Here is a 15,789-nt window from a genome sequence, read left to right on the forward strand (position 1 = left end):
CGGACACGCCCTCACCCCACGGATCCGTCCCGGCCTCTCCGGACCCGCCACAACCCCGGTAACGGCGCCTGGAGCGCCGCCAGCGCGGCCCTGCCCACACTCAAGATGGCGCCGCACTGAGGCCTCCCCGGTACCGCCAACATGGCGGCGCCCACCGCGGCGTCAGTGACGTCATTCTCTTTCCGGTGCGGGCCGGAAGTGGCGCGGCCATGGCGGCCGGGAGCTCCCGGGGCTGGTGAGGCCGGGGGGGCCTTGGGGACAGCGGGGGGGCCTTGGGGACACCGGGGGGGCCTTGGGGACACCGGGGGGGCCTTGGGGACACCGGGGGGCCTTGGGGACACCGGGGGGCCTTGGGGACAGCGGTGGCGGCGGTCGGGCCGGGGTTTGGGGCTGGGGGCGCCGTGAGGGCCCCGCGCCCTCCTCGCGTCCCCTCAGCGTCCCCTCCCTGTCCCCTGCCCTGTGTCCCCAGTGTCGCCAGCCCCCCCGGGTGACACCGCGGTGACAGCGCGGTGCCACTGCTGTGTCCCCAGACGCCGCCATGGCCACCAGCCGCTCCGAGGACGAGGAGTCCCTGGCGGGGCCCAAGCGGGGCCCGGCCACCCCCGCGGGGACTGTCCCCAAACGGCGCAGCTCCTCCAGGTGAGGGACAGGGAGGGGACACTGGGGACAGCCAGGGGACATTGGGGACAGGGAGGGGACATTGGGGACAGCCAGGGGACACAGGACAGGGAGGGGACACTGGGGACAGTGGGGGGACAGCCAGGGGACACAGGGCAGGGACTGTCCCCAAACGGCGCAGCTCCTCCAGGTGAGGGACAGTGGGGACAGGGAGGGGACACAGGGACATCCAAGGGACATTGGGGACAGTGGGGACACCAGGGACAGGGAGGGGACACAGGACAGGGACTGTCCCCAAACGGCACAGCTCCTCCAGGTGAGGGACAGTGGGACAGGGAGGGGACACTGGGGACAGGGAGGGGACAGCCAGGGGACACAGGACAGGGACAGGGAGGGGACACTGGGGACAGGGACTGTCCCCAAATGGCACAGCTCCTCCAGGTGAGGGACAGTGGGGACAGGGAGGGGACAGCCAGGGACAGAGGGACAGGGAGGGGACATTGGGGACAGCCAGGGGACAGCCAGGGACAGCCAGGGACAGTGGAGACACCCAGGGGACAGGGAGGGGACACTGGGGACACCCAGGGGACACAGGGACATCCAAGGGGCATTGGGGACAGTGGGGGGACATTGGGGACAGCCAGGGGACACCAGGGACACAGGGACAGGGAGGGGACACAAGGGACAGCCAGGGACAGTGGGGACATTGGGGACAGGGAGGGGGGACACGGGGAGGGGGCACAAGGGGGGGGGGTTGGGGCTGAGCCCAGCCCGGGATGGGGGTGGGGACGCTTGGGGACACTTGGGGGGACCCTGTGCTCCCTCCCAGTCCATCCCAGTCCACCCCAGTCCATCCCAGTTAACCATACTGGTTCCCAGTGGTTCCCAGTGGTTCCCAGTCCCTCCCAGTCCATCCCAGTTCATTCAGGTTCATCAAGAGAAGGAAGTTCGATGATGAGCTGGTGGAGAGCAGCCTGGCCAAGGGCCCCAGTCCCTCCCAGTCCCTCCCAGTCCCTCCCATTCCCATCCCAGTTAACCCCACTGGTTCCCAGTGGTTCCCAGTGGCTCCCAGTCAATCCCAGTTCATTTCAGGTTCATCAAGAGGAGGAAGTTCGATGATGAGCTGGTGGAGAGCAGCCTGGCCAAGGGCCCCAGTCCCTCCCATTCCCATCCCAGTCCATCCCAGTCCATCCCAGTTAACCCCACTGGTTCCCAGCTGTCTCCCAGTGGTTCCCAGTTAATCCCAGTTCATTCCAGGTTCATCAAGAGGAGGAAGTTTGACGACGAGCTGGTGGAGAGCAGCCTGGCCAAGGGCCCCAGTCCCTCCCAGTCCCTCCCAGTCCATCCCAGTCCCATCCCAGCTAACCATACTGGTTCCCAGCTGTCTCCCAGTGGCTCCCAGTCAATCCCAGTTCATTCCAGGTTCATCAAGAGGAGGAAGTTCGATGATGAGCTGGTGGAGAGCAGCCTGGCCAAGTCCTCGCGGGCCAAGGGGGGCCCCGAGCCCCCCCCCAGGCCCGGGGCGGGGGCGGGGCCGGCGGGGGGGGGGAGGGGCGGCCTCGGAGCCCTCCCCCGGCGAGAGGAAAAAGGTGGGGATGGGGGAAAATGGGGATTTGGGGAAAAACGTGTGAATTTGGGGAAAAATGGGGATTTGGGGAAAAACGGGGATTGGGGGAAAAATGGGGATTTGGGGAAAAACGGGGATTTTAGGGGGGAATGTGGGAATTTGGGCAGGAAAAAATGGGAATTTGGGGAAAAAAGGGGATTTTGGGGGAAAAATGGGGAAAATTTGGGGGGAAATATGGGAATTTGGGGGGAAAATGGGGAAAATTTGGGGGGAAATATGGGAATTTGGGGGGGAATATGGGAATTTGGGGGGAAAATGGGGAAAATTTGGGGGGAAATATGGGAATTTGGGGGGGAATGTGGGGATTTGGGGAAAATACAGGAATTTGGGGGGAAATATGGGAATTTGGGGGGAAAATGGGGGAGTTTGGGGGGGAAATATGTGGGAATTTGGGGAAAAATGGGATTTGGGGGGGGGAAATGGGAATTTGGGGAAAAATGGGGGGAATTTGGGGGAAATGTGGGAATTTGGGGAGAAAAAAGGGAATTTGGAGGGGGAAAAATGGGAATTTGGGGGGGGAAAGGAGATTTTGCAGAAAAATGTGAAAATTTTGGGGGGGAAAATGTGGGAATTTGGGAGGGAAATGTGGGAATTTGGGGGAAAAAATGGGAATTTTGAGGGGAAATGGGGGGAATTTGGGGGGGGAAATATGGGAATTTGGGGGGAAAATGGGGGAATCTGGGGGAAAAATTTGGATTGTGGGGTTTGGGGAAAAAGGGTGGGAGTCCCTCAAAACAGTCAGGGACATTCTGGGGACACTCAGGTGCCACCTGGGACCCCCCAGAACCCCTCAGGTGCCCCCCCAGGTGCCACCCACCCCCTGTCCCCCCCCAGGTGTCCCGGGCCGTGCCCCCCCCCACTCAGTCAGGGCCACCCTGGGGACACCGGGGACCCCTCAGGTGCCACCTGGGACCCCCCCCAGGACCCCCCCAGGGTCCCCCCAGGACCCCTCAGGTGCCCCCCAGGTGCCACCCACCCCCTGTGCCCCCCTCCCCACTCAGTCAGGGACACCTTGGGGACACTGGGGACCCCTCAGGGGTCACCTGAGACCCCCCAGGTGCCCCCCAGCACCCCTTAGGTGCCATCTGGGACCCCCCAGGACCCCTCAGGTGCCCCCCCAGGTGCCACCCACCCCCCTGTGCCCCCCCTTCCCACTCAGTCAGGGACACCCTGGGGACACCGGAGACCCCTCAGGTGCCCCCCAGGACCCTTCAGGTGCCCCCCCAGGTGCCACCCACCCCCCTTTGCCCCCCAGGTGTCCCGGGCCGTGCCCCCCCCCACTCAGTCATGGACACCCTGGGGACACCGGGGACCCCTCAGGGGTCACCTGGGACCCCCCAGGACCCCCCCAGGATCCCTCAGGTGCCCCCCAGGTGCCACCCACCCCCCTGTGCCCCCTCCCCACTCAGTCAGGGCCACCCTGGGGACACCGGGGACCCCTCAGGTGCCCCCCAGGACCCTTCAGGTGCCCCCCCAGGTGCCACCCACCCCCTTTGCCCCCCCAGGTGTCCCGGGCCGTGCCCCCCCCACTCAGTCAGGGCCACCCTGGTGACACCGGGGACCCCTCAGGGGTCACTCAGGGGTCCCTCAGGTGCCCCCCCCGGTGCCCCCCCACCCCCTGTCCCCCCCCAGGTGTCCCGGGCCGTGCCCCCCCCCGGCGCCCCCCGGGCCCGGCCCCCCCCCCGGCGCTGCCCAAGCGGCTCAAGAAGGGCAAAGGCAGCCCCGCCCCCCGCGACCTGGGCAGGTGGAAACCCGCCGATGACCTGCTGCTCATCAACGCCGTGCTGCAGGTCAGCCTGCCGGGGGGCTGCGGGGACCCCCGCCCACCTGGGGGACCCCCCCTCGGTTGGGGGAACCCCCCTCAGTTGGGGGATTTGGGGGGGTTTTGGGGGGAAACCCCAGAACGGTCACTTGGGGCTCAATGGCTTCTTGTGGTGCAGGTGAGGGCACACCTGGGGGGGTTTTGGGGGTCTCTCCTCACTTGGATGAACTTTGGGGACCCCCACCCATCTGAGGGACCCCTCCTCAATTGGGGGAACCCCCTCACCTGGAGGATTTGTGGGATTTTGGGGGGAACCCCAGAACGGTCACTTGGGGCTCAGTGGCTTCTTGTGGTGCAGGTGAGGGCACACCTGGGGGAGTTTTGGGGGTCTCTCCTCACCTTGATGAACTTGGGGGACCCCCACCCACCTGAGGGACCCCTCCTCAATTGGGGGAGCCCCCCTCAGTTGGGGGATTTGGGGGGGAATTTCCGGAATGGTCACTTAGGACCCGATGGCTTCTTGTGGTGCAGGTCGGGGCACACCTGGGGGGTTTTGGGGGTCTTTCCTCACTTGGAAGGGCTTGGGAGACCCCCACCCACCTGGGGGATCCCCTCACAGCTGGAGGACCCCCCTTAATTGGGGGTTTTTGGGGGGGTTTTGGGGGGAAACCCCAGAACGGTCACTTGGGGCTCAGTGGCTTCTTGTGGTGCAGGTGAGGGCACACCTGGGGGGCTTTGGGGGGTTTTGGGGGTCTCTCCTCACTTGGATGAACTTTGGGACCCTCAGGCATCTGAGGGACCCCTCCTCAATTGGGGGAGCCCCCCTCAGTTGGGGGATTTGGGGGGGTTTGGGGGGGAACCCCAGAACGGTCACTTGGGGCTCAATGGCTTCTTGTGGTGCAGGTTGGGGCACACCTGGGGGGGTTTTGGGGGTCTCTCCTCACCTGGATGAACTTGGGGGACCCCCACCCACCTGAGGGACCCCTTCTCAATTGGGGGAGCCCCCCTCAGTTGGGGGATTTGGGGGGGAATTTCCGGAATGGTCACTTAGGACCTGATGGCTTTTTGTGGTGCAGGTCGGGGCACACCTGGGGGGGTTTGGGGGGTTTTGGGGGTCTCTCCTCACTTGGATGAACTTTGGGACCCTCAACCACCTGAGGGACCCCTCCTCAATTGGAGGAACCCCCTCACCTGGGGGATTTGTGGGATTTTGGGGGGAATCCCTGGAATGATCACTTGGGACCCGATGGCTTCTTGTGGTGCTGCTGAGACTCACCTGGGAGGGTTTGGGGGGGTTTTGGGGGTCTCTCCTCACCTGGATGAACTTGGGGGACTCCCCCCCACCTGAGGGACACCCCCTCAATTGGAGGAACCCCCTCACCTGGGGGATTTGGGGGATTTTGGGGGGGAACCCCAGAATGGTCACTCAGGACCCGATGGTTTCTCACGGTGCAGCTGAGACTCACCTGGGAGGGTTTGGGGGGGTTTTGGGGGGTCTCTCCTCACCTGGATGAACTTGGGGGACCCCCACCCACCTGAGGGATCCCCCCTCGATTGGGGAACCCCCCTCAGTTGGGGAATTTGTGGGATTTTGGGGGGAATCCCTGGAATGATCACTTAGGACCCGATGGTTTCTCACGGTGCAGCTGAGACTCACCTGGGGGGCTTTGGGGGGGTTTTGGGGGTCTCTCCTCACTTCGAGTGGCTTTGGGGACCCCCACCCAGCTGGGGGACCCCTCCTCAATTGGAGGAACCCCCTCACCTGGGGAATTTGGGGGATATTTTGGGGGGAATCCCTGGAATGATCACTTAGGACCCGATGGTTTCTCACGGTGCAGCTGAGACTCGCCTGGGAGGGTTTGGGGGGGGTTCTGGGGGTCTTTCCTCACCTGCAGGATTTTGGGGTGACCCCAACCCCCCCAGGACCCCTCCCCTCACCCCCTCACCTGCTTTTTTTGGGGTTCCCCCCCCAGACCAACGACCTGACCTCGGTGCACCTGGGGGTGAAGTTCAGCTGCCGCTTCACGCTGCGCGAGATCCAGGAGCGCTGGTACTCGCTGCTCTACGACCCCGTCATCTGCAAGTGAGGGCAATCTGGGGGGCTTCGGGGGGTCCTCTGGGGGTCCCACAGGTGTGGGGGGGGTCATGGGGCTCAGGGGACACAGGTGACCCCAGGGGGACACAGGTGAAATGTGTGTGACATTTGTGTGACACCCAGGAGCGCTGGTACTCGCTGCTCTACGACCCCGTCATCTGCAAGTGAGGGCACTTCGGGGGGTCCCGGGGGGCTTCGGGGGGTCCCACAGGTGTGGGGGGTCTGGCAGAGTCAGGGGACACAGGTGACCCCAGGGGGACACAGGTGACACCCATGGGACACGTGTGTGACACCCAGGAGCGCTGGTACTCGCTGCTCTACGACCCCGTCACCTGCAAAGTGAGGGCAATCTGGGGGGTCCTGGGGGGCTTTGGGGGTCCTCTGGGGGGCTTTGGGGGGTCCTCAGGGAGTCCCACAGGTGTGGGGGGGTTGTGGGAGTCAGGGGACACAGGTGACACCCATGGGACACCCCTGGGACACCCATGGGACACCCAGGAGCGCTGGTACTCGCTGCTCTACGACCCCGTCATCTGCAAGTGAGGGCACTTTGGGGGGTCCCGGGGGGCTTCGGGGGGTCCTCTGGGCGTCCCACAGGTGTGGGGGGGTCATGGGGCTCAGGGGACACAGGTGACAGCAGGGGGACACAGGTGAAATGTGTGTGACATTTGTGTGACACCCAGGAGCGCTGGTACTCGCTGCTCTACAACCCTGTCCACCTACAAGTGAGGGCAATCTGGGGGGTCCTGGGGGGGTCTTTGGGGGGTCCTGGGGGGTCTTTGGGGGTTTTTGGGGGGCTTCAGGGGGTCCCACAGGTGCGTCAGAGCCAGGGGACTCAGGTGACACCTGTGTGACACCCATGGGACACTTGTGGGACACCCAGGAGCGCTGGGAGCTTCTGCTTTAGGAGCCCAGGGGGGCTCAGGTGTCCCCAGGGGGGCTCAGGTGTCCCCAAGGGGGTCTCAGGTGTCCCCAGGGGGTCTCAGGTGTCCCCAGGGGGGGTTTGGGGTGTCCCCAGGGGGGTTTTGGGGTGTCCCCAGGGGGGTCTCAGGTGTCCCCAGGGGGTTTGGGGGTGTCCCTAAGGGGTGTCACAGGGGGTGTCCCAGGAGTGTCACACATGTAACACGTGTCACATGTGTCCCCAGGCACTCGTGCCAGGCCCGTGGGGCTGTGTCTGAGGGGTGTCACAGGAGTGTCACGGGAGTGTCACAGGGGTGTTCCAGGGGTGTCACACGTGTCCCACGTGTCCCCCGTGTCCCCAGGCACTCGTGCCAGGCCATGCGCCAGCTGCACCCCGAGGGTTGGGTGTCACACGTGTCCCACATGTCACACATGTCACACATGTCCCACGTGTCACACATGTCACACGTGTCACACGTGTCACACATGTCCTACGTGTCCCCCGTGTCCCCAGGCACTCGTGCCAGGCCATGCGCCAGCTGCACCCCGAGGGTTGGGTGTCACACATGTCACACGTGTCCCACATGTCACACATGTCCCCCCGTGTCCCCAGGCACTCGTGCCAGGCCATGCGCCAGCTGCACCCCGAGGGCCGTGGCCGCCATCCAGAGCAAGGTCCTGTTCAGCAAGGCCGAGGAGCAGCTGCTGACCCGCGTGCCCTCGGTCAGTGCCACCTGCTGTCCCCAGTGTCCCCAGTGTCCCCAAATGTCACCTATTGTCACCTCATGTCACCCCCCTGCTGCTGACCCGCGTGCCCTCGGTCAGTGCCACCTGCTGTCCCTAGTGTCCCCAATGTCCCCAAGTGTCCCCAAATGTCCCCAAATGTCCCCAAGTGTCACCTCGTGTCACCTAACATCATCCCCTGCTGCTGACCCACGTGCCCTCGGTCAGTGCCACCTGCTGTCCCCAGTGTCCCAAGTGTCCCCAAATGTCACCTATTGTCACCTCATGTCACCTCCCTGCTGCTGACCTGCGTGCCCTCGGTGAGGGGCTGTCCCCAAGTGTCCCCAAATGTCACCTAATGTCCCCTCACATGTCCCCAATGTTCCCAGAGCCCCGTGCCCTCGCTGGACACCTTCCAGGAGCTGCTGCAGGCCGTGTTTTACCCTGCCAGGACCTGTCCCCTGCCCTGTCCCCGTGTCCCCTGCCCTGTCCCCGTGTCCCCTGGTGTCCCCTGACGTGTCCCCAATGTCCCCTGCCCTGTCCCCGTGTCCCCAGAGCCCCGTGCCCTCACTGGACACCTTCCAGGAGCTGCTGCAGGCCGTGTTTTACCCTGCCAGGACCTGTCCCCGTGTCCCCTGCCCTGTCCCCGTGTCCCCTGGTGTCCTTTGACGTGTCCCCGTGTCCCCAGAGCCCCGTGCCCTCGCTGGACACCTTCCAGGAGCTGCTGCAGCGCCACCCCCGCCGTGTTTTACCCTGCCAGGACCCCCAAGGCCCTGCAGCTGCACTGGCAGCTGCTGCGCCAGTACCACCTGCTGCAGGACCAGACAGGTGGGGAGGGGTCCTGGGGGGCTTTGGGGGGTCCTGAAGGGGTTTGGGGGGGTCCCAGAGGGGATTTAGGGGGTCCCAAGGGAGATTTGGGGGGTCCCAGGGGGGATTTGGGAGGTCCTGGAAGGTTCAGGGACCCTCGAAGTTCAGCGGCTCCTGCGCCAGTACCACCTGCTGCAGGACCAGACAGGTGGGGAGGGGTCCTGGGGGGTCCCAGAGGGGATTTAGGGGGTCCCAAGGGAGATTTGGGGGGTCCCAGAGGGGATTTAAGGGGTCCCAGGGGGGATTTGGGAGGTCCTGGAAGGTCAGAGACCCCCAAAGTGCAGCAGCTCCTGCCCCTGTGGCACCTGCTGCAGGACCAGACAGGTGGGGAGGGGGCTTTGGGGGGAAACTGGGGGGTCCTGAAGGGGTTTGGGGGGTCCCAGGGGGGATTTAGGGGGTCCCAAGGGAGATTTGGGGTCTCCCAGGGGGGATTTGGGAGGTCCTGGAAGGTTCAGAGACCCCCAAAGTGCAGCAGCTCCTGAACCTGTAGCACCTGCTGCAGGTGGGGAGGGGTCCTGGGGGGATTTGGGGGGTCCCAGGGGGGATTTTGGGGGTCCTGGAAGGGGTTTTGGGGTCTCCCAGAGGGGATTTAGGGGGTCCCCGGGGGAATTTTGGGGGGCTCTGGAGAAGTTTTGGGGGGGGTTTCGGGGGTCCCAGAGGGATTTGGGGGCTCCCTTGGGGATTTTTGGGGGGGGTTTAGGGGGTCCCAGGGGGGATTTTGGGGTTTTTTTTGGGTTTTTTTTTGGGGTCTGACCCCCTGGCCTCACAGTGCAGCCCCTCCCCAAGGGGGATTTGGGGATTTTGGGGGGATTTGGGGATTTTGGGGGTTTTTTTGGTGTTTTTTGGGGTTTTTTTTTTGGGGTCTGATCCCCTGGCCCCACAGTGCAGCCCCTCCCCAAGGGGGATTTGGGGATTTTGGGGGATTTGGGGATTTTGGGGTTTTTTTTGGGGTTTTTTTGGGGTTTTTTTGGGGTCTGACCCCCTGGCCCCACAGTGCAGCCCCTCCCCAAGGGGGATTTGGGGATTTTGGGGTTTTTTTGGGGTTTTTTTTTGGGGTCTGACCCCCTGGCCCCACAGTGCAGCCCCTCCCCAAGGGGGATTTGGGGTTTTTTGGGGTTTTTTTTGGGGTTTTTTTTGGGGTCTGACCCCCTGGCCCCACAGTGCAGCCCCTCCCCAAGGGGGATTTGGGGTTTTTTGGGGTTTTTTTTGGGGTTTTTTTGGGGTCTGACCCCCTGGCCCCACAGTGCAGCCCCTCCCCAAGGGGGATCAGGTGCTGAATTTCTCCGACGCCGAGGAGCTGCTGGACGACGCCAAACTCAGGTGGGGCTGGGGGATTTGGGGGGATTTTGGGGGTTTTGGGGGTCTTGGGGGGTTTAGAGGGGTTTTGGGGGTCCTGGGGGGAATTTGGGGGGGAATTTAGGGGGTCTCAGGGGGATTTTGGGGGGGTTTGGGGGGTCCTGGGGGTCTTAGAGGGGTTTTGGGGGTCCTGGGGGGGAATTTGGGGGGTCTGAGGGGGATTTGGGGGGGATTTTGGGGAGGTTTAGGGGGTCTGAGTGGGATTTTGGGGGCTCCTGGGGGGGTTTCAAGGGGTCAGGGGGGGAATCTGGGGGTCCTAGGGGAATTTTGGGGGGGGATGTGGGGGTCTGAAGGGGATTTTGGGGGATCTGGGGGGGAATTTGAGGGGCTTAGAGGGGTTTAGGGGGAATTTGGGGGGGGCTTGTAGCGATTTTTGGGAAGGTCTGAGGGGAATTTGGGGTTTTTGGGGGGATTTTGGGGTTTTGGGGGGATTTGGGTTTTTTTGGGGGGGATTTTGGGGTTTTTTGGGGTCTCCGTGGCCCCTCTCACCCCCTGATCCCCCCAGGGACGTGCGGGACGAGGTCCTGGAGCACGGTGAGACCCCGGGACCCCCCGGAACCTTCCGGAACCCGCCGGGACCCCCAGCCCCGTGTCCGTGTGTCCGTCTGTCTGTCTGTCAGAGCTGACCGTGGCTGATCTCTCTGTCTGTCTGTCTGTCTGTCTGTCCGTCTGTCAGAGCTGACCGTGGCTGACCCTGTCTGTCTGTCTGTCTGTCCGTCTGTCAGAGCTGACGGTGGCTGATCTCTGTCTGTCTGTCTGTCTGTCTGTCTGTCAGAGCTGACCGTGGCTGACCCTGTCTGTCTGTCTGTCTGTCCGTCTGTCAGAGCTGACGGTGGCTGATCTCTGTCTGTCTGTCTGTCTGTCCGTCTGTCAGAGCTGACCGTGGCTGACCCTGTCTGTCTGTCTGTCTGTCCGTCTGTCAGAGCTGACGGTGGCTGATCTCTGCCTGTCTGTCTGTCCGTCTGTCTGTCAGAGCTGACGGTGGCTGATCTCTGTCTGTCTGTCTGTCCGTCTGTCAGAGCTGACCGTGGCTGATCTCTCTCTCTGCCTGTCTGTCTGTCTGTCCGTCTGTCAGAGCTGACCATGGCTGATCTCTGTCTGTCTGTCTGTCCGTCTGTCAGAGCTGACCATGGCTGATCTCTGTCTGTCTGTCTGTCCGTCTGTCAGAGCTGACCGTGGCTGATCTCTCTCTCTGTCTGTCTGTCTGTCTGTCTGTCAGAGCTGACCATGGCTGATCTCTGTCTGTCTGTCTGTCCGTCTGTCAGAGCTGACCGTGGCTGATCTCTCTGTCTGTCTGTCTGTCCGTCTGTCAGAGCTGACGGTGGCTGACCGGCGGCAGAAGCGCGAGATCCGGCAGCTGGAGCAGGAGCTGCACCGCTGGCAGGTGCTGGTGGACTCCATCACAGGTGGGCCCCGCCCGTCCGTCTGTCCGTCCGTCCGTCTGTCCGTCCCTGGGTCTGTCTGTCCCTCCCCGTGCCCGGCTCCCTGTCCGTCCGTCTGTCCCCGTGTGTCCCCTCTCTGTCCCCACTGTCCCCGGACAGCCCCGAGTGTCCCCTGTCTGTCTGTCCCTCTGTCCCCTGACTGTCCATCTGTCCGTCTGTCCCAGGGATGAGCTCCCCGGATTTCGACAGTCAGACTCTGGCCGTGCTGCGGGGTCGGATGGTTCGGTACCTGATGCGCTCCCGCGAGGTGCGACCCCAAAAACACCCTAAAACCACCCAAAAACATCCCAAAAACATCCCAAAAATACCCTAAAACCACCCAAAAACATTCCCCAAAAACATTCCCCAAAACCATCCCAAAAACACCCTAAAACCACCCAAAAACATTCCCCAAAACCATCCCAAAAAACACCCTAAAAACATCCAAAAACATTCCCCAAAAACATCCCAAAAATATCCCCCAAAACACCCCAAAAACGTTCCCAAAAAGACCCTAAAAACCACCCCAAAACCACCCCAAAAACATCCCAAAACCACCCCAGAAATATCCCTAAAAACACCCCAAAACCATCCCCCAAAACCACCCCAAAAACATTCCCAAAACACCCTAAAAACACCCCCAAACCATCCCCCAAAACCACCCTAAAGACAGCCCCCAAAACATCCCAAAAACACCTGAAACACCCCAAAAAAACCCCCAAAAAACCCAAAACCCAAAAAAACCCCCAAAACCTTCCCAAACCCCCTGTGAAGCCCCCCCAAAACCCCTGAGGGACCCCAAAAACCCCAAATCCCTCCAAAAAAACCTAAAATCCCCAAATTCTCCCCCCAAAAAAAACCCAAATCCCCAGAAGATCACCCCGAGACCTCTCCAAAATCCTCAACAATTCCCCCCAAAAACCCCCCAAAAACCCCAAAAAACCCCAAACCCCCCCAGATCACCCCAAGACCCTTCCAAAATCCTCAGCAACATCCCCCAAAAACCTCAAAAAAAAACCACCCAAAACCCAAAAAAAAACCCCAAAAACCCCCTCAGAGAACCCCCCCAAACCCCCTGGGGGACCCCAAAAAACCCAAACCCCCCCAAAAAACCCCAAAAAACCCAAATCCCCAGAAGATCACCCTGAGACCTCTCCAAAATCCTCAACAATTCCCACAAAAAACCCCCCAAAAACCCCAAAAACCTCCCCAAACCCCCTGTGGGGACCCCCCAAATCCTCTGAAGGACCCCAAAAACCCCAAACCCCCCCAAAAACCCCAAAAAAACCCCAAAAACCCCCCCAGATCACCCTGGGCAGAGCCACCAAGGACAACCAGATCGACGTGGACCTGGCTCTGGAGGGCCCGGCCTGGAAGATCTCCCGCAAGCAGGGTGGGCTTGGGGGGGATTTGGGGGGGATTTGGGGTTTTTGGGGTCCCCCGGGGGTTTTGGGGGCGTTCAAAGGGAGTTTGGGGAATTTTTTGGGGGTTTTTATGGGTTTTTGGGGTTTTTTTTGGGGGGTTTCTGATGTTTTCGGAGGGATCTTGGGGGGATTTGGTGGGTTTGGGGGGATTTGGGGTTTTTTTTTGGGGGGATTTGGGGTTTTTTTGGGGTCCCCCGGGGTTTTGGGGGTCTTCACAGGGGGTTTGGGGAGGTTTTTGGGGTTTTTTTTGGGGTTTTTATGGGTTTTTTCTGGGGTTTTTGGGGGGGGTTGCTGAGGTTTTTGGAGGGATCTCAGGGTGATTTGGGGGGATTTGGGGGGATTTGGGGTTTTTGGGGTCCCCCAGGGGTTTTGGGGGTCTTCACAGGGGGTTTGGGGAATTTTTTTGGGGTTTTTAGGGGGTTTTTATGGGTTTTTGGGGGGTTTTTGGGGGGGTTTCTGATGTTTTTGGAGGGATCTTGGGGGGATTTGGTGGGTTTGGGGGGGCTTTTGGGGGGGGATTTGGGGTTTTTTTTGGGGTCCCCATGGGGTTTTGGGGGTCTTCACAGGGGGTTTGGGGAGGTTTTTGGGGTTTTTTTGGGGTTTTTATGGGTTTTTTCTGGGGTTTTTGGGGGGAGTTGGGGAGGTTTTTGGAGAGATCTCAGGGTGATTTGGGGGGATTTGGGTTTTTTTTGGGGTGGATTTGGGGGTTTTTTGGGGGGATTTGGGGTTTTTCGGGTCCCCCAGGGGTTTTGGGGGGTCCTCACAGGAAGTTAGAGGAGTTTTTTTGGGGTTTTGGGGTGTTTTTATGGTTTTTTTTCTGGGGTTTTTGGGGGGCAGTTGCGGAGGTTTTTGGAGGGAACTTGGGGGGATTTGGGATTTTTTGGGGGGGCTTTTGGGATTTTTTTTGGGGGGGATTTGGGGTTTTTTGGGGTCCCCCAGGGTTTTGGGGGTCTTCACAGGGAGTTTGGGGGATTTTTTGAGTTTTGGGGTTTTTTTGGGGGGTGTTGCTGAGGTTTTTTGATGAGTCTCGGGGTGATCTGGGGGGATTTGGGATTTTTTTTGTTTTTGGGGGGTCTTTTGGGGTTTTTTTTGGGGGGCTTTTGGGTTTTTTGGGGGGGATTTGGGGTTTTTTGGGGTCCCTCAGGGGTTTTGGGGGTCTTCACAGGGAATCTAGGGATTTTTTTGGGGGGGATTTTGGTTTTTTTTCTGTTTTTTTTTTCTGTTTTTTTTTTGGGGGGGAGCTGCAGAGTTTTTTCTACCAAATCCTCCCCCCCCACCCCTTGAACCCCTCCAAACCCCCGGGGCTGATCCGGAACCCTTTGGAATTTTTGGGAATGCCCCGAAATCCCCGAACTTTCCCCTTCCCAGGGGTGATCAAGCTGAAGAACAACGGGGAATTCTTCATCGCCAACGAGGGCCGGCGGCCGATCTTCATCGACGGCCGCCCGGTGCTGGGGGGCAGCAAATGGAAACTCTGCAACAACTCCGTGGTGGAGGTGGGCGGGGGGCTGGGGAGGGGCCCGGGGGGCTCCCAGGGGTCCTGGGGGGGTTTGGGGGGTCCTGGAGGGGTTGGAGTGGATTTTAGGGGGCCTGGGAGGGGGCCTGGGGGGCTCCGAGGGGTCCTGGGGGGATTTTGGGGGGAGATTTCGGGGGTGTTTGGGGGGTTGTGGAGGGGCTATGAGGGGTCCTGGGGGGGATTTGGGGGGTTCTGGGGGGGTTTGGGGGGTCATGAGGGGTTTTGGGGGTGATTTTGGGGGGTCCTGGAGGGGCTCCGAGGGGTCCTAGGGGGGTTTTGGGGGGAGATTTCGGGGGTTTTGGGGGGTCGTGAGGGGTTTTGGGGGGTCCTGGAGGGGTCCTGGAGGGAATTTGGGGGGTCCTGGGGGGGATTTGGGGAGATTTGAGTGGTTTGGTGGGTCCTTGAGGAGTCGTGGGGGGGTTTGGGGGTCATGAGAGGTTTTGGGGGTGATTTTGGGGGGTCCTGGAGGGGCTCCGAGGGCTCTTGGAGGGGATTTGGGGGGTCCTGGGGGGGATTCAGGGGATCCTGGGGGGGTTTGGGGGGTCCTGGAGGGGTTGGAGTGGATTTTAGGGGGCCTGGGGAGGGGGCCTGGGGGGCTCCGAGGGGTCCTGGGGGGATTTTGGGGGGAGATTTCGGGGGTGTTTGGGGGGTTGTGGAGGGGCTATGAGGGGTCCTGGGGGGGATTTGGGGGTTCTGGGGGGGTTTGGGGGGTCATGAGGGGTTTTGGGGGTGATTTTGGGGGGTCCTGGAGGGGCTCCGAGGGGTCCTAGGGGGGTTTTGGGGGGAGATTTCGGGGGTTTTTGGGGGGTCGTGAGGGGTTTTGGGGGGTCCTGGAGGGGTCCTGGAGGGAATTTGGGGGGGTCCTGGGGGGGATTTGGGGGAGATTTGAGTGGTTTGGTGGGTCCTTGAGGAGTCCTGGGGGGGTTTGGGGGTCATGAGAGTTTTGGGGGTGATTTTGGGGGGTCCTGGAGGGGCTCCGAGGGCTCTTGGAGGGGATTTGGGGGTCCTGGGGGGGATTCAGGGGATCCTGGGGGGGTTTGGGGGGGTCCTGGAGGGGTTGGAGTGGATTTTAGGGGGCCTGGGGAGGGGTCCTGGGGGGCTCCGAGGGGTCCTGGGGGGGTTTGGGGGGAGATTTCAGGGGTTTTGCGGGGTCGTGAGGGGTCATGGAGGGGCTATGAGGGGTCCTGGGGGGGGCTCCTAGAGGGGATTTGGGGGTCCTGGGGGGGTTTGGGGGGATTTTAGAGGGTCCTGGGGGGATTTTGGGGGGAGATTTCGGGGGTTTTGGGGGGTCATGGAGGGGCTATGAGGGGTCCTGGGCGGGATTTGGGGGAGATTTGAGTGGTTTGGGGGGTCCTTGAGGAGTCCTGGGGGGGATTTGGGGGGTCCTGGGGGGGTTTTTGGGGGTCATGAGGGGTTTTGGGGGTGATTTTGGGGGGTCCTGGAGGGGCTCCGAGGGGTCCTGGGGGGATTCAGGGGATCCTGG

General features: G+C 61.7%; 1 protein-coding gene across 1 annotated transcript in view; it reads left to right on the plus strand.

Moving 5' to 3' along the window:
- The first annotated feature begins 74 nt into the window (after positions 1 to 74).
- The window catches only part of MCRS1 (microspherule protein 1), a 15,972-nt gene continuing 257 nt past the window's right edge, over positions 75 to 15,789 (plus strand). Inside the window, 17 exon segments of the mRNA XM_064401007.1 lie at positions 75 to 235; positions 531 to 639; positions 2,041 to 2,124; positions 2,162 to 2,207; positions 3,878 to 3,907; positions 3,910 to 4,035; positions 5,981 to 6,090; positions 7,362 to 7,406; positions 7,650 to 7,722; positions 8,411 to 8,458; positions 8,460 to 8,550; positions 9,834 to 9,909; positions 10,451 to 10,479; positions 11,259 to 11,351; positions 11,552 to 11,634; positions 12,672 to 12,759; positions 14,159 to 14,327. Of these exon segments, the coding sequence (XP_064257077.1) occupies positions 142 to 235; positions 531 to 639; positions 2,041 to 2,124; positions 2,162 to 2,207; positions 3,878 to 3,907; positions 3,910 to 4,035; positions 5,981 to 6,090; positions 7,362 to 7,406; positions 7,650 to 7,722; positions 8,411 to 8,458; positions 8,460 to 8,550; positions 9,834 to 9,909; positions 10,451 to 10,479; positions 11,259 to 11,351; positions 11,552 to 11,634; positions 12,672 to 12,759; positions 14,159 to 14,327 (1,394 nt within the window). The 5' untranslated portion in view covers positions 75 to 141.

This window comes from Passer domesticus, chromosome 31 (assembly GCF_036417665.1).
Source record: "Passer domesticus isolate bPasDom1 chromosome 31, bPasDom1.hap1, whole genome shotgun sequence".
Classification (NCBI taxonomy): Eukaryota; Metazoa; Chordata; class Aves; order Passeriformes; family Passeridae; genus Passer; species Passer domesticus.